The sequence below is a fragment of the Drosophila arizonae genome, chromosome 3, assembly GCF_054131065.1.
Source record: "Drosophila arizonae isolate 15081-1271.41 chromosome 3, UAZ_ARI_1.0, whole genome shotgun sequence".
Taxonomy (NCBI): Eukaryota; Metazoa; Arthropoda; class Insecta; order Diptera; family Drosophilidae; genus Drosophila; species Drosophila arizonae.
In genome coordinates, this window is record NC_142923.1 from 9,586,241 (window position 1) to 9,610,040 (window position 23,800).

The 23,800-nt window shown below is 39.3% G+C and overlaps 1 protein-coding gene across 4 annotated transcripts; it reads left to right on the forward strand.

Annotated features, from left to right (window-relative positions):
• On the forward strand, positions 1–23,604 carry drongo (Arf GTPase activating protein drongo). 4 transcript variants are annotated; one of them, XM_018002767.2, is made up of 6 exons: positions 1–1,073; positions 18,336–19,162; positions 20,415–20,909; positions 21,131–21,337; positions 21,409–21,785; positions 22,472–23,604. In XM_018002767.2, the coding sequence occupies exons 1-6, from the start codon at positions 910–912 to the stop codon at positions 22,508–22,510; spliced, it is 2,109 nt and encodes a 702-aa protein (XP_017858256.1). In that variant the 5' UTR covers positions 1–909; the 3' UTR covers positions 22,511–23,604. The 4 variants fall into 4 exon arrangements, with proteins under 4 accessions (XP_017858256.1, XP_089320109.1, XP_017858258.1 ...); XM_089463983.1 differs by having other exon boundaries at positions 21,131–21,331; XM_018002768.2 differs by lacking the exon at positions 1–1,073 and adding an exon at positions 9,556–10,233.
• The last annotated feature ends 196 nt before the right edge of the window (positions 23,605–23,800 follow it).

Here is a 23,800-nt window from a genome sequence, read left to right on the forward strand (position 1 = left end):
GCTGGCACAGTCAGTTCATTTTTCAAGTTTGCGACGTTTGGTTGTGTCGTGTGAATCGTCGGACGGGCGTCTCTTGCAGTTTGTTATTAAAAATTTGTTGTGCGCTTAATTCTGTTAATAACAACACTAATAACAGCAACAACAAATACGAAGACGAAGGCGCAGCGTGTGTGATTCATTGTATATTGTGGGTAATTGAGCGCAGCAGAGTGCGCTGCAAGAAGAGTGTAAATAAATTCAATTAATGTAAAAAGGAGAAAAAAATGAAAACCAGTGTTTGTTGAGTTTTGTCATCTAAGTGTGTGTGTGAGAAAGAGAAAGAGAGCAAAGAGTGCAGTGCCAAAGTTAAACGTAAACAATAATAAATAAATGAGTAAATATATTTGCTAGCTGCCTGATAAATTTGAACGCACAGAAATACACAGGCACGCACCAATACAGACACACACACATACACATATACATTCATATTTTGGTAATTGTATGTGTGTCGGCAGCGTTGGCAGCGGCAGTGGCGGCGGCGTTTGTTGTTCTCCTTTGTGATTTGCAGCTGAAGAAAGGTCAAGCGTTGCGTAAAGCGGTTGCACAAACGTACGCTCACACACACACACACACATAGACGCGCGCGTGTGTAACTGTTGTTTGGGACTCGAACGTGTTAGCGGTAAATCAGGCAAAATTCAGTTCGCTTACGTTTACAACAGCAGCGCTCCACACGCGGCCGACATTTATCAGCCCCATACGCGGTATAGCGGGAGCAACGCTAACGATTCGGACACAGAGTGGCTGGAGACGGAAGCAGGAAGCAAAGCAAAAGACGACAGCAACAGCGACAGCAGCAGCAGAAACAACAACAACGAAAGCAACAACAACAACAGCCGCAGCAACAACAACAATAGCAATAGCAACATGGCAGTGCGCAAAAAACAGGACGACAAATACCTGCTAGCACTGCGGGAGCTAGTTAACAGCGGGGCAGGCAATCGCCAGTGTTTCGATTGCAACCAAAAGGGGCCCACCTACGTGAACATGACCATCGGCTCGTTTGTCTGCACACGCTGTTCGGGTGTACTGTAAGTAGTAAAAACTACCTGTTCTCCATTTACACCATACACCAAAGTACGCACACACACGCACGCGTGCACATGTATATGACTATGCATATGCCACTCGTTACTTGCAATTTCTTAATCGTTACTTTTTGGCCATTAACCGTTACATGTGTTGGTTCAGTGTGAGTAGCAAGAATGGCATGAGCTTCTTATTAAGTTAACATTTCAAGTTATAAAGTTTAACAGTTGAAATGTAATAGTATTCGATACTTGTTAATCGCTCTTAAATAGTTATTACTGAACTTCTCCTAAAAGTTGTTATTGTAATTGGTAAAAATGACCTGTTCTCTATTCAGTTAATGTAAAAGTATCGCAATTAGCGGTATTCGCTGCACGCTGTAATGAATTGTTAGTAAACAATCGATATTCCTTTGAGTTGTTGCCTATCTAATTACCAATCTAATATGCGTTACTTTTGTATGCTTTCCTGTTGCTCGTTACTCGTTATAAGTAAATAAGTTAGATCTTGTTCCTGGCACTTAATGTAACATAAGCCGCGTCAAGGTATCCATCTATTACGTACCCCTAAGCACCTTCCTTAGAAATGCTCACATCAGCGCAGATAAGCTACAATCTGTGGTGGTCTCAAGTGATTGACCGATAATTTGGTTCGAATGCATTGACCTACCCGCAACAACAACAACATCACACAGATTAGACCTGCTTGCACCACAGGCGACTAAGAGGGAGAGACCGGTGGGGAAATTGGGGGTAAACGGGGGTGTGTGTGTGGCGCTCAGCGAAAGCGAAAGCAATTTCGTTTCACCAGTTTGAGTCAGGCCACCAATTTGGAAATGCAAATCGCAGACAAACTTTCAATTGACGTCGAACTCTGCCGTTGGTGCTGGCAGAGCCACTTGGTCTGAAAACAAATGAAATTATTTTGGCATTGGCGTTTCTAATTTGGACAGGCACGAATAAGAGGAAGATGTCTGGCTGCATACGTGCTTATGCTATTGAAAACAGTTCGAAATAGGATAGTTTGTCTAGGTATATATAAATAGATTGTTCGCAAACTGATCTAGTTCATATAATCATTGCAGTAGAATACTAATATGTTAAACGGTAATGCCATTTCATGAACTAAGAATGTAAAATGAACTAGCTCATTCATCAGCTCTTGGTTGTAGAAAGCTTATTCGCTTAATACACACGGAAAGAATAAAAGTAGGGTATTTAGCAGTCGGTTTATAGTAAACATATTCAATTCAATAGCTGGAAGCTCGCTTCATTATCAAAATCTTATTCGTTTAATATACACGGAAATAATATGGCGTATGCAAGGATAGGGTACTTAGCAGTCGGCAATCCGTAGCAAATTGCATCTATTTTGTTTTTCGCTTTACTTTTGTTGTCCTTGGCTCTAAACGCCAAATAATTGGCAAATTGGCTGCGATTTATGCGCTTTGCTGCACTATGCTCGAGCACTTTGTGCGATTAAATGCCAATTGAGGTCATCTCCTGGCACATTAGCTGCCTGACTGGCTGCCACCCGGCCACCCTGCCACCCTCCCTGCCTGATTAGTGGTCGGGGAGTTGTTGCCCACTTTTCGTGTGCTGTGTTTGTTTTTCCACTTGATTCACGCACTTCCGCTCTCACGCCCACCGCATTTGTGGCACTCTCCAGCTGCCCACTTCTCCCTTGCTCTCTCTCTCTCTCTCTCTCTCTCTCTCTCTCGACTCTTCGCTCCAAGTATCGTTTTCATTATTTGATTACTTTCAATCTGCCTGCTTCCGCACCGAGCACCGGGCAAATGGGTCCAGCTGATGCACATTCCATACGCAGATTGCGCCCCAGTTTCTCCACTGCGTAACTAGTTATGTTTGTTGTTGTTGTGGTCATATTTCACCTCAATTGGGTTGCATGCGGGCGCTCGCTGCGTTCTGCTCGCTCTCATTTGCCTATCGATCAACGATAACATTTACACGCTTTTTTGCGACCAAAGTAAATGGCACTTTATAACGGTATTATTTAAATACTGATAGGGGTATATCAGCTTTGTGGTTAAATATATAGAGATTTGTAGCTTATTATTCAAATATATGCCCTTTTATACCAATTGGTATATATTATTCTTAATAATTTTGAAAAACAAAATGGGAAATTGTAAAATAATATCTTAATCAAACATATTAAGTATATATCATATAGTTATTTTGTAAATGCCTCTTAGGGTATTCGGTCGTCGTTACATTGAGCATATAACTGCTCATTCTTGTTTTGCATGCGACCAAAGTCTGTGGCACTTTCCTTCGGTATTTTGTTGTTGTTGTTTTTTGTATTTCTTTGGCATTCATGACAAGTCGTCGCAGCATATGTAAATTATATTGAATGCAGCTTTTAAAGAGCTAAAGCTGGCGCTGCATTGGCCAATGCTCCCCAGCAGCGTTTTGCATGACTCACTCGAGTGCCCGCTCTTCCACTCTTCTCTCTCCTTCTCCTCCTTTAAGTTGCAGGCGAAATAAATAAGTATTACGACTATGTAAATGGAAAGCCGCATAAATGCCTCTTGGCTGGCCCTTTGGGCATGACAAACAGGCGGACAGACGGACAGACGGACAGCCATACAGACGAACAGCAGCGACACAACGAACTCCACTTAACTGCACTGTAACCCTTCCAACATTCTTTACCCCGTCCGCCCCCCGTTCGTCCCTTTGTCTGCAGCAAACAAAAGGAACTCAAAGTCCAATACGAAATTGTTGTGCATGTTCAATGCTGCAATGTTTCCTGTCTCGTCTGGCAACAGTTCACCTCGTTCAGTTCAGCGCCCACCTCTTCGCATTTACGCCTGTTCTCCTGTTCGCCCGTTTCGCCTCATTCTGTGGCAGGAACGGCTGCCATTCAGTCGCATTTTAGCTTTGGCTTTCAGCTTGGTGTTGCATACCGGCCGGCCCGCTCGACATGGCTGCAATGGCGAAAAACCTGTCAAACGGCTTTTGAAAGTATTTTTGGGCCAGTTGCTGCGGTTGCTGCTGCTGCTGCTGCTGCTGCTGCTGCTGTTGCCGCTGTGGCACTGGCAATTGCAGACAAATTGTTGCACCTCAATCGCGCAGCAGTCGCTACCATCTGGTGGGCAGCAGCATTTGGCTGGCAAAGCAACTTGTTGATTAGATAAGCCACCAAGCATATGCGCACACAGCCAATACGGCCAATGCTGGCAGTTCCGCTTTTATTTTAACGTTAAAACTAGCTGCATTTTGAACTAAATTTGTGCTAATTGCTTGATACGGCAATTCCAGCTAATACAATTTTATACAAAATGTCCGCAAATGTTATCATTTAATTTTAGATTAATACAAACAAGTATTGCTCACACTTGATTTTGAAAATGTAGCACACAGCGTTGACCATGCCGAGGATTATAAATAAATAAAAGAAGCAAAATCTCATTAGCTATTTTTGCTCTTCTCATTTACTTTTTACTTTTCTCATTTTTCTTCTTCTTGTCATTTTATATAATATAACAATCAAAGAGCAAAAAATAATGTAAAATATTCTATATATAGTTGGAATGCTTTCAAAAAGATCAACACTTTTTAGTTATTTTCCTTGTTGTTTTCTTTTTCAATAAAACTTTGTGCTTTTTACTAAGTTTTTCTTCTCAAAAAGTGGCAGCACTGGCTCTCCAGTCAGTCAAACACAGCAGTCGCCTCTTTTCCAGCCGTACTTGCACTCTCTCCGCTCCCCCTCTCTCCAGTTTCATTTCCAGCCGAACTTCGCCTTGCCCTCTTCGACCGCGCTGAGCTACTTTCTCAGTTGTGTCAGTCGCGCAGACATGAGTAACTGTAACGGCAACTGCCCACCAGCTGACAAATAGTTAAATATAGGGGAATTATACAGACACATGTATACACACACACACACACACATGTACATAGATAGATAGATACATCGCGTACTACACACTAACGTAGCTACATTCGTATACACGTTATAATCAGCTGCACGTCTTGTGGTCGAATTGTAGATATGTAAATTTGTCGATGGTTATGAAACAACATAAACACGTCGCAGCTGTATGTATGGCTGTAAAGGTCGTTGGGGCCGAACGGTGAGGTGTCAGCGGCGGATGGGGAGGTACGGGCGCGGTGGCTTGTTCAGCTGCCGGGGCAGACTTTCACCAAATGCTGTCAGCTGTGTGGGCCCTTTTTAAGGGGTTTTCTTTCGCTTCCCAAAAACCAAAACAACAAAACGACAAACAACGAATTGAAATTGAAAAGAAAAAACAAAAACGAAATAGCAAAGAAACAACAACAAAAAAAATCAACGAAAACACGACGCGTAATGGCAATTAAATACTTATGTACATATGTATGTATGTCTCTATTAGAGATGGCAGAATATCGTGCTTGGCTGCGTTACACAAATACATTTGCCCTCACTTTGTATAGTTGCATGGAAGCGGTACAACATTATTCATTAGTTTGATAATAATAAATAATGCCCAAAATAATGTTTAATATAAATAAACATAAATTAATGCATATGCCTGTTCCCTCTTGGCATAGTTGAATGGATGAGCTTTGCTTGTGATCGTGGTGTGAATGAATAAATAGATTCACGTGCTCTTCTCTAATCCACAGATAGAAATATACATATACGATTGTGTGTATATATGTGTATGTATAAATCTAAGTATATATGTATGTATGTACAACGACAAATATGTACATATACTTAAAATACATATAGGTGTATGTATGTAAATCTATTTGTGTGCCCCATTCCCAGCTATTTTTATACAAATAAACACTTTTGGCGTCTCAATTTGTTAAAGCTTTTCCGCATTTGTCAGGCTCTTATTGTCAGAATCCAGTCTGGCTGATAATTCAGTTACCTGCCAATACACACACGAATTTATGTACATATATACATACATACATATGCATGTGTATATTTGTACCAGTTTGATTAGCATTTGGAAAATGTGAATCGCATAACGAGTAGAATTTGCCAAGCAAAAACAAACAGAACTCTTCCCATCCACTACCAATTATTCGCTGTCTCCCTCTCTTTCACTCTCTTGCGTTCTTGCATTGCGCCTCATTCCTGTCCGCATCTCGCTCTGGCCGATTGGCAATAATTGCGCAGTTTTTGTTGTCGATTTCGGTATTGAGGCGAATGCACAGAAGGTGTCGCTGTTGTAATCGGCGTTTGTTTTATTGTTTCATTCGTTTCGCTTTGTGCTGCTGCTGCCTTGAATCAAGATTTGTGTTCTATAAATAATGGAATATATCTATGTGAATACACGCACATGCATGCATATATGTACATATGTGTGTATGTATGGGATCAACTGCTCAATATTTACGTTTTGAAGTCGCGGAAATATGCGAATTATTCAGTTTAGCGAATGAGCTGACAGCCCAATTGCAGCCTGCAGTGGGTGGCAGGCGCCATACCGCAGCTGGAAGGCTGAAAAAGCTGATAAAATGCTGACGTTTTTCTATACATATGTATGTATGTATGTATGGAACTTGTTCCCCATGGAGCGCACCATCAGCGGGTGGGGCTCAACCCAACCAAATTCAACTATTGTTGCAGCGCCTACGCAGCTGAGATTTATTGCGTGGAAAACATATTTGCCCTGTCAGAGTGTTGTTTGCGCACATTTAGATCCCGCGCGAGTGGGCAGTGGGTGGGCAAACGTTATTTTGGCCAAAATGCCAATGATTGGAACGGAGCGCTACCCACGTCCAACCCAAAAGGCTCGCATGCATATTCCCCCAAACCACACTGCAGGCCATTTTTCATGACAACAAAAGGAGCTCAAGGCTTTTTCAGCAATTTGCAGCAGGCACTGGCCGGGGCGGCGCATTATTAAAATATTCATTGAGCGAGCTATGTGTGAGTGTGAGTGTCAGAGAGGGCCGATGGGCAGACACTACAAGAGCATCCGTAACCCACAAGCCTAGCAGCAATGGAAACTCAGCCGGTTTGCTCTTTCTTCTCCAGCCAGTGCCAAGTTTAATTTATTTTGTGCGACAAACACTGACAGAGGGCCTTCAACGATGTCGGCAATGACGCCTCTGCGCCAAAAGTGTCCGCCGCACTCTCTACCTCTCTCTCTCTCTCTCTGTCTCGCACAAGCCACAGAGATAACTGCAGATGGCGGCCATTGATATTGACATGCCCGACAGCCGCGTGGGATACGCCTGCCATTTAGCTGAGTCTAATTGGCTACTGGCTCATTTCTTCTTTAGCCCAGCAGATGGCGCCGCTGCAGCGCACATGCAAACAGTGCTGCCACCCTGCCCTAGAGCGAAAAGTCAGCTTTAGAGGGCATAAAAATGACAGAAGAAAACATATTTGCTAGAAATAAAAATATGTAAATGGATTCAGCTATTTGTAAGGAATTATATATATTAAGTATTACGAAAATTATGAAATAGAACATAGAAAAATATTTAATCAGCTATGTTGCTTTTATAAAAATATACATATGAAGTATTGAAAAATTTATTAAAAATCCAGAAAAAAGAGAGAGAGAGACTGACAGAGAGAGAAAAAAGCACACAAATATTCATACATCTACAACACAAATGGAGGCTTCTTAAATAACTTCTCGAACTTTCTGCAAATGCTTTTAAAGAAAACAAATTTAATTATCCAAAAATATCTGCGACTAACTAATTTTCGTTTTGAATTGTTACTCTTTATATATAAAAAAAATGTATATATAAATTTCAGATAAGATATTGCAAAAGTTTTTAAAAAACACTAAAAAAAAAGAGCTAAAGCTATTAAAAAAGGCTAAAGTTGCCACAGCTGGCAATTACCGGCTAAGAGCCAAAATGCACGCGTTATTTGGCAGCACTGCACGCAAAATGGCTTAGAAGGAAATTTTTGCTGTGTCTGTTAAAAAATTTCGAATGGCTGGAAAATGTGCCAATTGCAAATTGTTTATTGTGCTGTGAGTGGGTCAGCGAATCAAAGCGCACATCTGAATATCTCGAAAGAGCTGAAGAGCTACGTAAATGGCAAATGCTTCCTAGTTTCTGGGAACTGTTGATTATTTTCTAATCAAACACATATTTTTTTTTGCGTTTCTGGTTGGTTTTCAAGTGTTTCAAGTGCTGCGAATGTTTCCGGTGCTACTCGCTGCTTTAGAGTGCTACTTGCTTTGTTTATCTCTCACATTCGTGGGCTAGCCTTGAAATGTAATTGACTCGTTAGTTGTTTCTTGGCGAAATATACTCTCTGAACTGCTGTGTACATTGGCTATGCACGTACTTTCCAGTGGCTGTTTGATTTCCATTTTATGGCACGCCAGTTACGTGCCACAAGATTATATAAGGAGCAGCTTTTTGCCTTTGCCTTTGCTTTTGCTTTTGATGAGCCGCAGCCTCTGGCCTGTTTACATGGCACACAGTAGATGTTTATATTACTAGCACAAAGGCACACGCTCCACTAATGGCTAGTGTATTTGACTAGTCGAGGTCGTCGGTGGCTGCACAGATTTAGCAAGCGACTAAGCAGTGCCCTCTTTTTATGTACTTGGCTTATAGCTATTACTATTGCTAGTTAACTAAGCTACTCGCTGCTGTATCAACTTTTACAGGGTATAGGTAACGAAAATGACACCGCTGCCTAGATGGGCGCACTTTTAGTTGATTTACATAGCAATTACACACATCACATATGCATTGTAAACAAATGTGAATATATATGTATGTATATGGTGTATATATTTACATACTTATGACACATATCGCACTTGGGATCGCTCAATTCAAAGGCTTTTCATGCTCTCAGGGTTGCAAAGACATTCGACGTTTACCTTGTAAGGCACTTGACTGCGGTTGAAACTGAAACTCGTTGATATTTTTAGCCCTGCAAGTAATGCGCCCGTTGTGCCCGAATACCTCTCCTGTCGTTAGTCTTTGACAATGCTGTCACAGTTTCCCAGTCAACCTAATGATTCATTTTGCACAGTGGCTGGAGTATATGGTAAACTTTGCATAACTCATTATAGAAATCTGTAATAAATGCTGATCTTATATGATTCATCGGCACAGTGGCTCCAGCCTATAGTAAAATTTGTATTAATAATGCATTCGTAATGGAAATCTGATATAAATGCTGATCATTTATTGTTGAATATTTTATAGAGGTCAAATATATGATTCATTTGCACAGTGGTTCGGGCATATGGTAATCTTTTTCGTTGAATAACTGTTATTAAAAAAGAAAGGATTTTGCATAGTGGCAAAGTTTTGATTAAAAATCCATATTTGATAGCATAAACAAATTGTGCTCAATTTTGCTTAAAAACTTTTATTGATCTTAAAGAAATGATTCATGTGAATCCAGAATATAATAAACAGAAATAACTATGCATGCTTATATCGAATATGGAAGTATATGATCAACTTTTCCTTAAAGATATGTATATCGCTTATTAACACTGAATTATAAACAAAGTCTTGTTGTTTTTATTGTACAGATTTCCGCATTGATATTGAACTTCAAGTTTAAAAGCTTTTTTTTAAGGTCATATCCATTCCCGAGCTGCCCCGACGCCATGCCAATCAGAGCAGCTGTTGTTGGCATCCTTTGTCTGAGTGCGATGTCTGTTAATAGGCTTTTTTTTTTTTTAAATTTTTGGGTTTTTGTCTTTTGTTTTTCAATTAACAATAAATTGATATGTATATACATATGTATATATTGAGAGAGAGTATATAGTATAATGCACGTGACAGCGCCGCATGACCGCTGGGAAGGGCGTAACAGTTGAGACCTATCTTCAGGGCAAATAAATTGCGCCAAGCTTTATAAGTGGACAAAAAATATATACGTTTATATTAAATATATGTAAATATGTATGTATGTAGTGAGACGCCCCTTGACATCCACTTATCGCTATTCGGAAACGCAAATATTTGCCATTGCAATATGAATTACTGCAACGCATTTTGTCTGCTATTTACATATTATTACTATATATATTTTTCTTGTTGCATCGTCAACACAGCTGACAGTTAAGCTCGACGCTTGCCACGGACTAGAACGCAATTGTGGGAGAGTCTATAATATATATATATATATATATATATAAAAAAAAAAAAAAAAACATTACAAGAAAGAAAAAAGTGAAACGACAACATTAACTTTTAAGTAAGTTGTAAAAATAAAAGAAATAGTAAACCTATTTGAACAACCTTCGAAGCTTTCAGCAGAAAAAAAAAAGAGTTAAGCCCCAACATAAATATCGAATACAATTAGCTGATTTTTTCTTGCGAGTTGTCGAAACGTGACCTTAAATACTTTGTGGCATTAAAAGTGAGCTTTAAGACTTAACTAACTTGCTTTAAAGCTATTTAAAAGCGTCATTAAGTTATCGAGCTGACCCACTAAGAGACAACGAGGACACGAGTTGAAAGACCAGACGGGTGTATAAATAAGGGTTATTTAATAGCCGAAGTTATTATACAGACATTAGTGAAATGTTGCTTAAATAAATAATCGAGTGATAGAATATTCAAGTGTCCAAATGCAATATAATAACTAAATATTGATTGATGTTCTCATAGTCTGAACCCATTAGGGAGCACTGGGTATCATGGTTTTGTGAATTTATATACACATATAAAACTTATTTGTATAGTATATATTCTTGGTCAAGAATTGATAAAGTTATGTCCGTCAATGCTGTCATTAAGCACAAAAATTGGTGACTCGAAATTCCGAATGGTTACTGAAGACCAGAAGATTTAAAGATTTCAATTTTACTCCTTAAACCGGTGGATTTTGCTTAACTCACACTCACTAAATTAGAAAAACAAATTAATAAGGACTAAAAATATTTCGTATATAAAAATACAATTATCAACTCTGCGCAGAATTCAGGGTGTCCCATAGTCGGGCGTCTTTATCTGTTTTGTATCAACTAACTACGAACATTAAAGGCATTAAATATATGTAGTCAAAGTATATTAATGGTTATGATTTCACAACTTATCGTGGAATTTAAAAGAATTATAAATTTAATTTAATGTTCCTATTAAAAACATGTTTATACATTTTTAATACGCAACTTAGCTTGATTCCAAAATTATTGAGTCACTGCGCTGCACGACAAGTTCATATATCAAGTTCCATTTATAACTGTTTCTGTTAACTGTTTCTAGATAAGAATTGGTTGTAAAATTCGCACTTAACTCGAAGTAGTTAAATGTTAGAGTACTTAAGTAAGAGATAAATATTTCAAGTCATACATCAAACATTTAATTTAATATATATTTTGTTTTCTTTTACAATTTAGTTATTGAACAGGTTTTGCAATTTAAACGAATAAGATAAAGAGAAAAAATGTTTTATGCTTAAGAATTTCATCAGAAGTTTGAAGTGTTGCTTTGTTAATTAGATTTCAAGCGAATGGCAGACGAGAGGCTGCCGAGTTTTAGCCTGCTGCGGAGTAGAGCTTCAAAAGCACTATATAGTATATAATATATGAAGAGATACAGGTATGAATAGTTATGTGAACAGGGCTTGGCTGGAAAATACTTTATATGTATATTTTGAAACTGCAAACATGAATTAAACTTAAAATTGCAACGCATTTGATACTTAAGTGAAATTTTGAATAGGGTTTAAATTTAACCAAGTTGTTTTTTGTTTCAATTATACAGTAGGATTTTTTGAATGTCCAACGAAAACGAACGGGTATTTTCCATATTTTCAAAATTTAATTTGATCAACACAAATTGATCAGCTGGTCTTCAATTCTCAATCAAGTCAATTTTCGAATGGGAAGTGTCATTTAATTTGAACAACAATGGATCTATACAAGCTTGCACAGTTATATTTTTAAAGATAAAATAAATAATTAAAACTTATAAACATCAAATGTTATTTTGACAAGTTCTAGAAAAGACGAAATTGGCAAAGTTTCATTGACTTCTAAATATAAATTAAAAAGTAAATTATATAGTATAACTATAGACAACATCTTATAGAAGAGAAAGGCAGAAAGCCGAAATCTAATAGAATTAAAATTTCCATTTTTATTTTGCTGAAATATATTTGGATTTTTCTTCAAGCATATTAAAAATTCTAGATATAAAAAGCCGACAAAATATTTAACTTGACATCGATATCTATGGCTGTTATAGCTTGTCAGTTCGGAGACTCAGTTAAAAATGATTATTTTTATACACTCTGATCTGTCTGCCTCGTGTATGTATGTGTGTGTGTGTATATTTGCGCAAACTCATTAAACTCTATTTGGTCAAGGGGTTCAGACTATCAGCAAGAGAAATTCACTGGAAGTATTTACTTAGCTGAGCCATTTCTGCACTAAATTATGGTGAAGTGGAGCGCGGGGACTGCAAGGGTTTCTTCATTGCTTTTCTTTTTTTGTTTAAAAAAAAAATTGACTAATTGCCAGTTCAGTTCTGTTGTTCGTCGTTATCAGCTGTCCGTTGGCGTAGCCAAATGAGTCATGGGCATTTTGCTGCTGGTATTTTGTTATTGCTTTTTTTTTTGTGTTTTGGTCGAGGCGCTGAAAATAAATAAATTCTGAAATGTTTCTGTTGAATGAATGAGTCGCAGCAGCAGCAGCAGCAGAGACAGCGGCAGCGGCAGCGGCAGCGGCAACAGCGGCAATCGTACTCAAAGCTAAAGTTCAAATGTTCGTCTGTCCTCCATTATGGCTCTCGATCTCTATCTGGTTGTACTTAGGTGCGCTTACTTTATTCCATTTGTAGCTTTTGCTCTTCTCATAATATAAACGATTGTTGTTCTTGCTATTGTTGTTGCTGATTTTGCAAAAATTTCTTGACTCAGGCGTCAGCGCTTAGTTTCATGTGGTAGGTCTGAAAATGCTATGCTCTAACAGCGAGCATTTATGACTGCAATATGTGAAGTGCGTCATATTTTTGGATAAGGCATAAGAAACTATTTGCTATTTATTTATCTAAACCTGTGTTAATTTACCCTTAGATACAATTGCTTCTTGTTGTTAATTTTATTGATATAAACATAAAATTTTATTATTCAAAATTATTCTTTACTTATCAACGAAAATCTTAAAATTTGAGTGAAATATACTATCCGTTGATTAATACATATTTTGTTGGTATATTTTTACCCTAACATATTTTGTCACTTGTCCATAATATATCTTATCTAGAGATAATTATCTTAATGTGTAAGATATTTTAACTATTTTCTCTTTTGCTGCTGTCAATACCTATTGTAACTCAGCTCTTGGGTAAGAGATCATATTGAAATTTGGTACAGCTACTTTTTATTGGTTTATAATAAACATAAAGTAAAATTATTCAAATTCAGTAATTAAATGATTTAAGATTTTGAGTAAAAGATTCGAGATACTGCGAATGTCAATATATTTCTTTTTATCAAAGTATCATATCATTATAGTACGTTAGTATCATATAGCTTAAATTGCAATATATAATAATGTATCTTATATATATTTTTTTTTTTCTAGGATACTTTCTTTTTTGTTGAAAATACGATTTTCTCTTAAATTATATCATATGATATATCTGCAGAGTATTTCAGCTTCGACTGTACCGGGTCTGTTCTTATTCTTTTGCCCATACATTAGTGCAAAATGTATTTGTATCTGTATCTATGTATCTCTCTATATACAGATATGTGTGGGTATCGTTAGCTGTATCTGTATCTGTTGGCTATGCATAATATTTCGCTACAATTTGTTGTTGTTGTAGTTGTTGCTATTTTTTTCCTGCCGCAACGCAGCGACGAGTTTTTTTTAATGGATTTTGTTTGTGTTTTTTTACGCTGAGTGCGCAAAATGCGCAAAAAACAAGTTTTGCACTTAGTAGCGCAAAAAAAGGCAAAGAAACAAAAACTGAAATACAATACATATATAACTGAGCTTTATCCAAATGTGTATGTGTGTGAGTGTGTTTGTTTTAATTTTGTATCCACTTGTGCCTAGCACGAAAGATCTGCCGCTGATTTGGAAAACCCGACAGCTGTTTGACGCTTTTTTTGCTTTCAACACTCCGCGCGAACTTTTCCAGAGAATGCCTCGGATGTTGAGGAATGTGTGGGGGATGTGGACTGTGTGGACTGTATGTCTATTGTGCATTGTGCACTGTGAACGTTAGCTTGAAGCTTTCGCATTTATATCGCTGTGCATTGAACCACAGCTGTTGACGTCGCTCGACTGCAATTTGGTATCCAGTTTGGGGCAGGGCTAAGCCCCATGAGTGGGTCGTTGTCTGGCCACTGTGCCATAGATGACACACATTTTCCTTTTTGTTTATTCACTATGACTCGTTCGACTCGAGTCGCCATTCTCGATGCTGGATGCTCGATGCTCGATGCTCTGGCCTCCTCTGCGATTCTCAATTAGCATCGTTTTTGTTAAGTTTGTGTACTTTTGAAGACCTTTAGGTCTTCGGTTTTGTGCTGGGTTCAGTTGCCTCACTTTGTCGTCTCTTTTAATTAGCACATTAAGAAAACAAGTCTCGTGTGCGCAACACGTTGTTGATTGTTCCACTGATACCCTGTACGTATGTGTATGTGTATGTGTAAGTGTATGCATATGTAGATATGCGCAGTTATCTCCATACAGCTTTGCATTGGGTCAGCCCGATGATCCGAAACATTGAGATAAATATTGACAGACTGTCGACAGGTCATTAATGCAGTAACAACAGCGGTCTATTATAGATAGTATATAAATATAAGCTTATATTACTAATCATTTCAGTTATCGCAGGCTCGAACTACGCCACCTGCTAATGATTGCATATATTTTCCATTTGATTTAGCCAGATTGACTTGTCTATCTTCTAGCTATATTATACACTATATCAGTTGGATTGTAACGAATATTAACTACTTTTGTATACCTTTTATATTATTAATTATATTATATATAGATAATTTGAATGAGTTTTCTATATTGAATGTAAACTACTTTTGTATAGCTTTTGCTTATTATATTATGAATGGACTTTCTATACCGAGTGTTAAATACTATTATGAATGGGCTTTGTCAAGCATATTACGTTTTGTTTTGCTTTAAGATTTCTTATAATTGCCTGGATTAACTCGCTCAACAAAGTGAGTCAATAATGTGTATATATACATATATTCAAGTCACATCGGGATGTAAACCAGTTTCTGCTGTTCTTTGTTTTAAGAGAGGGAAGACAGATAAAATCTTTAGGTATGGTTGGAGTCAGCTCGTAGATCTCATGCAAATCTCTTGCCTCGCTGTCATTTTATACAATTGACAGACTGATCTTCATCTATCGAATCAGCTCATATCAAATATACATTTGTAATACACTCTAAAATAAGATACAACTCCTGGTCTCTGGTATACTTCCCAGGCAGTAGGAATCTTTTACAGGGTATCAAATCCAATTGCCATTCGCTTTTCATTACACCAGCTACTGCTGCTGCTGCTGCTGCTGTCGCTGGTCGTTGACGACCAAAAGCAATTCAAATGCTTGTCGTAAACGGTGGGCGTGGCAGTGGACCTGGACCTGAAATGTGCTGTGAGTGTCGTGAGTGTTGAGTGTGAGCAGGGAGGGGGCAGGCAACTTTCACTTTTCACTCGGGTTACAAAAATAGCTGTGGCCAGATTGCGGCAACCGCTGCTGCGGCACTTGGCTGCAGCTAACGAATTGCGTGTGCGTGCCTGGAGACCAGCAATTGGACACCCAGCACTGGCATAAGATGGCAACAAACTAACAGCCACTTGGTGGACATCATTATTGAGTGTCAGTTGCAAGAGTCTATCTATCTATCTCTGTCTCTATTCCTCTTTCTCTCTTTGTCTCTCGGGAACGGCTTCCGCTGCTTCACAAATCAATTGACAGCTGGAACGGAAATGCGTGCAATAAATCGAAAATCGTGTCTGCATTTCCCAATCCACTTACAACAGACAACGCTCTAGGGAGGCGGAGCGAGACAGCCAGACAGTGTGAGGGAGATGACACACAAAAAGAGTTTTCCAGCACAAAGTGCAGTCTTTAATTGAATCACTTCTGCCAGCTGCCGCCTGCCCCAGTTGCATGCCTCCAGTTGCCAGCTGTGCCCCCAGCAGCGACTGCGGACTCGCTGCAATTTGCAGAACTTGCCGCAGCGGACAGAAATTGCAATTGAGTTGCAAATTGCATTAGACCCCAACAAGGGCAAACAGACAATGCCCCATGCTGGAATGACACCAGCTTAATAAGCGATTAATCTAAATTGTCGGAAATAGAGTATTATTGATTTTTAATGACAATATAATATAATTATTGAATTGAGCTGGAATAGCAGCAAGATAAGTATAAATGATAATGTAATGGATGGAGCTTGCCAGTGTTGTGTAATGCCAGCAAATTATAATCAGACATATCTGAGATGTAAAGGAAAAAACTATATAAGAGAGAATATTGATTCGATTTTGACTGAGATGAAAGTAAGTTAATTTATCTAACAAATCAGTATTGTGAAACAAAGAATTTGGGAAGTAATATAGATACAACAAATGTATATCTGATTTAATTAAGCTTCAAAAAATAGAACATTTCCATAAATACATATTCATATATATTCCCCATTTTACTGCTTTCTTAAAATTTCACCTACTCACATATACTCCCATTTCCATTCCATAAACAGAGTATTCAACTGGCATAGCACATCTGTTTTTCCGTCCATCTCGCTCAGCTCTTGTCATTTGTAGAGGCGTGCCTAGCATGTTTTAGAACTGTGCGATGTCGATCGGAGCTCTCGCTTTTCGCTTCATCCAAAACCCACCCAGCAACGCCGCCCGCACCACCCAGCGTCTCGTCTCGTTTACCATAACGAATTGGCTCTGTGAGCCACTGAAGCGTTCATGTGAAACGTCCAGTTTCTTCATAACATATACACACATATGCAAACAGCAATATATGACTGACTAAATGTATGTATGTGTGTGTGTGTGTGTGTATTTGTGTTTGTGCTGTGCCCATTTCGTTTGGGAAAATTCGTGAAAAACTGAAATTAGCTTTAAGCGTTTGCTGAGGAAAATTTTGCTATTGCCGGTTTTCGCTTTGAGTTTCATTTTTTGCGGCTGGTTTCATTTTTCATGTTGCCACCGTTGCCGTTGCTGCTTCTGCTGCTTCTTCTTCCTCTATTGCCACTGCCTCTACCCTGCCCTGTCTTCCCCTTCCCTCTGGCATCAGCTTCGCCTTTAGCTCGGCCACTTGCTCTAATTGCAGTGCTCACCCCAAGGCCGGGCCAATTAATTTGTGCAATTATCTGAAATTGAATACCCATTTAACGGGTCATTCTGACCCGGTTCGCTTGAAGTGTCGTCCATAAGCCCGAATTATGCTCAGCATTTGTTTCGGGCCAAATGGCCTTTAACACACTTGCCAACAAAAGTTGTTACAAACTTACTCTGAAGTGGAAGTATATACTATATACAGAATTTTTGTTTTGTAAATCTCAAGATGATGCTTGGGTTTAGCAGAGGCCAAAGCGAGGGGAAGCGATGCCATAGGGCTCAAATTATATACTCGGATTGCGCTTGTGTACTTAGTATAGCTGCATTAATTAGCAAATTGAATTGAAGCTCTAGAAAGTTTCCCTTTCATATTTAAAGTGCATTTAGCTTTGATATATTTGCAATTAAAGTATGGAAGGTTTTGTTAGTAGAGGCTTCGAATACAGTTTACTAACATTTATACACATATCTTATATATGTATATCTCTAAGCTCTAAAGTCTAAAGTACTCACGTAACTTTGCTTGGATTGGAAAACAACTAATGGGTATTAAACTCATAAATCCCAACACCGTAAGTGAATTGAAACTGGGCGAGCGTAAAAGGGGAGAGTGAAAAGGATGAAGGAGAGCAAAATTCCGCACATCTTACGAATCCAACTTTTTGTAAAAACAATTTACTATTAAAATTGATGTTGTTATTTTGTGTATTTACTATAGCTGAAGTAGAGTTTTCAAAGATATGCTTTTCAATTATTAAATATTAATCCGCTTCATTCTCAAATGCTCAAACTAAGCATGAATCTAGACATAAACCCAATAGAAAAGCCTACATCCAATTCCCTTTCTTAAGCCTGGCAAAAAATTTTTCACAATTTCAAAAAATGTTCTGTTTTTGTAGAAATAAATTCCAAATAAATAATTTAAAAATATAAAAAAAAATGCATTTCATTAAATTGATTTAAATATAACTTTTTATAAAATTTCCATCCGTTTTTTTTTTCGCAGACGCGGTCTGACGCCTCCGCATCGGGTTAAATCCATATCGATGGCCACATTTACACAGGAGGAGATCGACTTCCTTAAGGCGCACGGCAACGAGCTCTGCGCAAAGACCTGGCTGGGCCTGTGGGATCCAAAGCGAGCTGCTGCGCAGCAAGATCAGCGGGAGCTGATGATCGACAAGTACGAGAGGAAACGCTATTATCTGGAGCCGGCCAGTCCGCTCAAGTCGCTCAACCTGAAGTCGTCATCGTCGTCGACGTCGTCCGCCAGCAATGGCTATCACACGGGCAACATATCGAGCAATGGCTATGCCAGCATTCACCTAACGCCGCCCGCCGCCCAGCGCACCGCAGCCAATGGCCTCAGCAAGTCGGTAGCTAACAGCACAGCCATCAGCCGGCCGCATCATCATCACAATCACAATCAGCAGCAGCAGCCACAGCTGAATGGCAATCATGATGGCTTCTCGCATAATTTGGCCGGCATTGGGCTGGGCCTGACCAGCCTGAACAGCGCCGGCTCCACGTCGACGGGCGCTTTATCCGATACGAGCAGCTGCGCCAGCAACGGCTTTGCCGGCGAATCAGATTTCGTGGCCGATTTTGGGTCGGCTAACATCTTCGATGCCACCTCGGCACGTTCTACAGGCTCGCCGGCTGTCTCCTCGGCCAGTTCGATCAGCTCCACCAATGGCTATGCCAAGGTGCAGCCCATTCGTGCGGCGCATCTCCAACAGCAGCAGCAGCAGCAGCAGCTCAACGGCAACAGCACCGGATCTGAGAACTTTGCGGATTTCGAGCATGCGCCCATCTATAATGGCGTGGCTGATGGTAAGTCTCCAAATTGCTGGCTTGCTATGTGAGTGTCCTGGCAGAGCAACCTGGACTGGATGTTAGCTATGGGAAAGTAGTTGATATTATAGCATAGACCATGAGATCCTATTCTCTGGCTATGTAAGCTTAGTTTGCAGCCTGCTACAGCTTTTGTTGCTTACGTATCAAACAGACGGGAGTATTTGACTAGGAAATCCCTTGAACCCCGATCGCAAACTCTTGATAAGAACCTCTTGGCTGTGATAATAATTACAATAAATAAGCTGTTTTCTTTTCGAGAGTATCCGACCAGCATTAGTATTTAGCTATTAAGTACTTTACGGGAGTATTAGAATGAGCGTCGGGATCCGACTTATTCGGGATCCGACTTGCCTTAGTATTTAACTATCAGAAATGCTCTTTCTGGGAGTATTATAGTTAGTATAATCTAACTCTTTTCGATAGTATCCGACTTGCATTAATATGTAACTATCAAATATGCTCTTTTCTGGAGGGTTTTATAACTAATAATACGCTCTTTTCGGGAGTATTATATAAAACAATTTAAATTCCCTTTTTGCTAGTAAAGTAAAAATTAAACCTTATCAAAGCTTTTTGTCATCCTCTGGCTAATCGATGTAATCCTGCCTGTCACAATTTTATTAAGCTATAAAAATACTTCATTTGGAGCATACAATCATGAGATACCCTTCCACGTATACGACAATATTATACACGGAATATACATGGAAATTCATGATACTTATCAAGCCTGTTGGCTTCCTTTTGATTGTAATAGCCATTTTATGGCTAGATTCTATATACAATAAAAGTTCTTCTATCCAACTGCTGCACACCTCTGGCCACCTCGACCCACTCAATGGCAAAGATCTCTGCAAGCGCATTAAAAATGCGCTCTACCGTAGTTTTTGTTTCTTTATTCTTATTTTGTTTCTTTTAGTATTGTTTTTGTTCCATTTGCAATCTTTACCACACACTCGCCCACAAACATATTCCACATCTGCTGCTGCTGCTTCCTCGTATGCTGCACGTGACAATGCCAGCCCCCATATTTTGGCAGCTTTTCGCTTATTTTTGGCAATACGTTGACAATCTCCACGCACAGTTTGCATTCGGCTTGAAAATAAAACACGCACACACTTGTGATGGAGCATTTAACGACAATCTCTCTATCCTTCTTGCTCTCGTTGCGCTTCCGTGCGCCCCACAAATATTCAACATTCGACATTCAACATTCTGGTTGTGCCAGCAATGAAATCTCTGCAGACGTTGCCCGATTGGTACGATTGGAATACGTCCGGCTATACCGATCCGTTTGAGAATGAGTTTGCGGCGCTGCGATCGACCACAGAAACCAGTTCGGAAGCGGAGCCGGAGTCGACGCTGCCCGCCTACTCGATGCTGACGCTGTGGAGCGATGATAGCTGGCCAGAGAAGCAGCCGGCTGTGCGCTTTGATAGTTCGGCCACCTCACTGGAGTCAGCTCAGTCGGCAACGGGAACGGCATCGTCAGCAATGTGCTGCTCCAGCAGTGAATCCTTGCCAACGCCCACAAATCCATTTCTGCCTCAGTCGAAGTCGGAGTCAGCATTTAGTAGGGCATTAAGCGCCCTGAATATCGCTGAGGAAACAGAGAAATCGAAAGCAACAACAGCAACAGCAGCAGCAGCAATGGCAGAGCATACAGAGTGCGACTCGAATGCGAATATCTTAAATGCCTATTACAATCCTTTCTTTACGTGGAGTAAGTTTTTCGTTAACTTTCGTTTCGTTCCGTTGAGTTGAGTTGAATTCCTTTTGGTTGAGTTTGAATTTGAGTTTTCTATTTGTTATGGCTTCTTGTTGTTGTTGTTACTGCTGTTGCTCGTATCTTGTGTTGGGTCCTTGCCTTTAGTTTGCTTAGCGTACATCCGAGTGGCAGCCACTTGTGTCAGTAATACGCTCACTGTTTGATCTCTCTTGCAGGCACCTCGCTGCAGAGCCAACAGCTGAATCAAGCGACAAACAAGCCCAGCCCCCGGGCAAGCAATGCGCCCAGCGAGGACCGCTACGCGGCGCTGAAGGACCTCGATGAGCAACTGCGCGAACTGAAGGCCAGCGAGGCAGCTACAGTCACGGAGGCGCCAACGCCAACCAATGGCAACACACAACTGGCGGATGCCTTTGGTACGGGTAAGTAGCAGCAGCTGCAACTGAAACCACATTAGAAGTTTATCCATCTCTCTTTCTCTATTCCGTTACAGCCAACGGCAACAGCAGCAACAACAACAACAATCATGTCAATCCCTTCAAGAGCCAGCAGTCACTGCTCATCAACGGCAGCAGCCACTTGGTGAATCCATTCCAGGCACAGCAGCTGCAACAGCAGCAATTGCAATTGCAACAGCAGCAGCAGAATCTCTACGGCCAGCTGACGCTCTTGCCAAATGGCTACGGCAGCAGCCCACAGCAGGCGGCGGCGGCGGCAGCGGCAGCAGCGGCTGCCACCAGCTTCTACAATTTCAACAACAACGGCTTTGCCTTGGCCCAGGGCCTGCCCAATGGCTGCGGCTTCGGCAGCATGCAACCAGCGCCCGTGCTTGCGGGCGGCCTCGCCGGCGGCTTTAATAACCCATTTGCGGTAGGTTGTTGAGCAAAAGTCAAACTCTAGTCGTATGCTTTTAGTAAGCGTGGTAGTTGCTAGTGCAGGAATATGATGTAATATGGGCAAGAGAACAGGAAACTACGTTAATCTGACAAGCTCATAAATTCACTCATTGATTTAATCTTGGATTTTTCATTTGAAAACTCCTCGATATATATCAATATTAAAGTTAAGAATTCAGACTATTGCTGACTCATAATAGTACGAGTATAAGATCTTATTATGCTATCGTGATAGATGTTGATTCAGGAATCTAAGAGTTTATACTTATACTATGTTTACTTTTCATAGTAAATCTATGAGAGAGCTTTTGATTTTCTTTTCATGATAAATATCTATTACCAGAGGCAATTTGAATAGTTATAAAGCTTGCATCAAGCTCATAAATATAGGCGTTAATTGTAATCCCAAATCAAAAGAAAATTACATAAAAGTGCATGTATTTATAATATATATAAATATAGGAATATTGAAGCGAAGGCAAAAAATCGATAAATATCGGTTTCACCTATCTTTCCTTTTAATTTAACACATCTTACTATAGTTTTTGCTAGTTACAGAGTATTTTGTAGTCTGTCACCTTCTAGAGTAGAGTACCCTTCCCTGGCCTCAATGTATTTGGAAATGATTATTAATATTATTATTATTATTGAACTCCACAGGCCAGCGGCGCCATGAACACCAATAATCCATTTTTATGAGATTCAGACTTGAGGCGAGCGCAGGACCAGCAGCAGCAGCAGAGGAAGCAGAAGCAGCAACAAGAACAAGAACAAGAGCAGGAGCTAAAACTAAGGATGCAGCAGCAGCAGCAGGAGCTCACATCATGGCTGAGACGTTGAGAATGAACAGAGAAAAAGCCGCTGAACAAAAAGCAGAAAGTGAACCGAAATTAGTCCATTTTACGAACAATAGCTATTAACTACAAGATATACATATATATATATGTATATACATATACGTGTGTGTGCATGTGCGTGTATTTAAATAGACGTATGTGCTAAATGCTGAATATGAATCCGTTTTAATGGATTAATTGATCGTACAATATATAGAAATATATATATAAATGTATATTATTTTACTAAATCTCTATCATACATACACATTTATACGTCTCATTGGCACATGCATATGCGCACACACACATATATACATGTATATATAAATATATATACATATGCAATACGCGTGTAACTAAAGATTTGTATTTACTGTTTGCCTTTAGCGTCTATAGACTTTTTACTAAACTTAACTTTCTTAACGTGCGCCACAGTTGTCGTCGCCTGTTTAGCTTAACTTAAACCACACAGATATACACATGCACACCTATGTATACAGATATACATGTACACATATATATACATTATATATTTATAACAAAAAAAAAAGAGAAAAAAAACTACTAAAACAAATGTATCTGTAAGCTCTAATGGGTTGCACAGCCCATCCTCAGCCGTTGCGGTTTTAGTTTGTGTTTCGTTTTGTGTTTAACTTTTTTTTAAATCTTGTATATTTATAAGTCGAATATTGTATACCCTTCCTTTTACGCATCATCATCGCATCATTTGCAATTCTCTCTCTCCCTTTGTCTATTCATGTTACTTCCCTTGAGTTTCTGTCAACGCGCTTGTTTCGCTGTACGAAACTCTTGTCAGTTATTGATTGTGTGGCCTTAATAAGATTATGAAACTGTTCATTAAAACTAACTACCATATAATATACTTACATAATATATATTATATAAATATATATATATATACGAATACATATATGCTTTTGTACCTAAATTAAATGCTTCTTGTTTTAATACTTGTTAATCAACTATGATAAATAAACCACAACCAACACCCACACACACACACACTTAGAAGGGTTAGTTTGCTCAACACAAAGTTAAAGTTTGTTAATTGATACATATATATGTATATCACTGTATACTTATCAACAAGTATATATGTTATGATATAGCGCATGACTAAAATGAATAT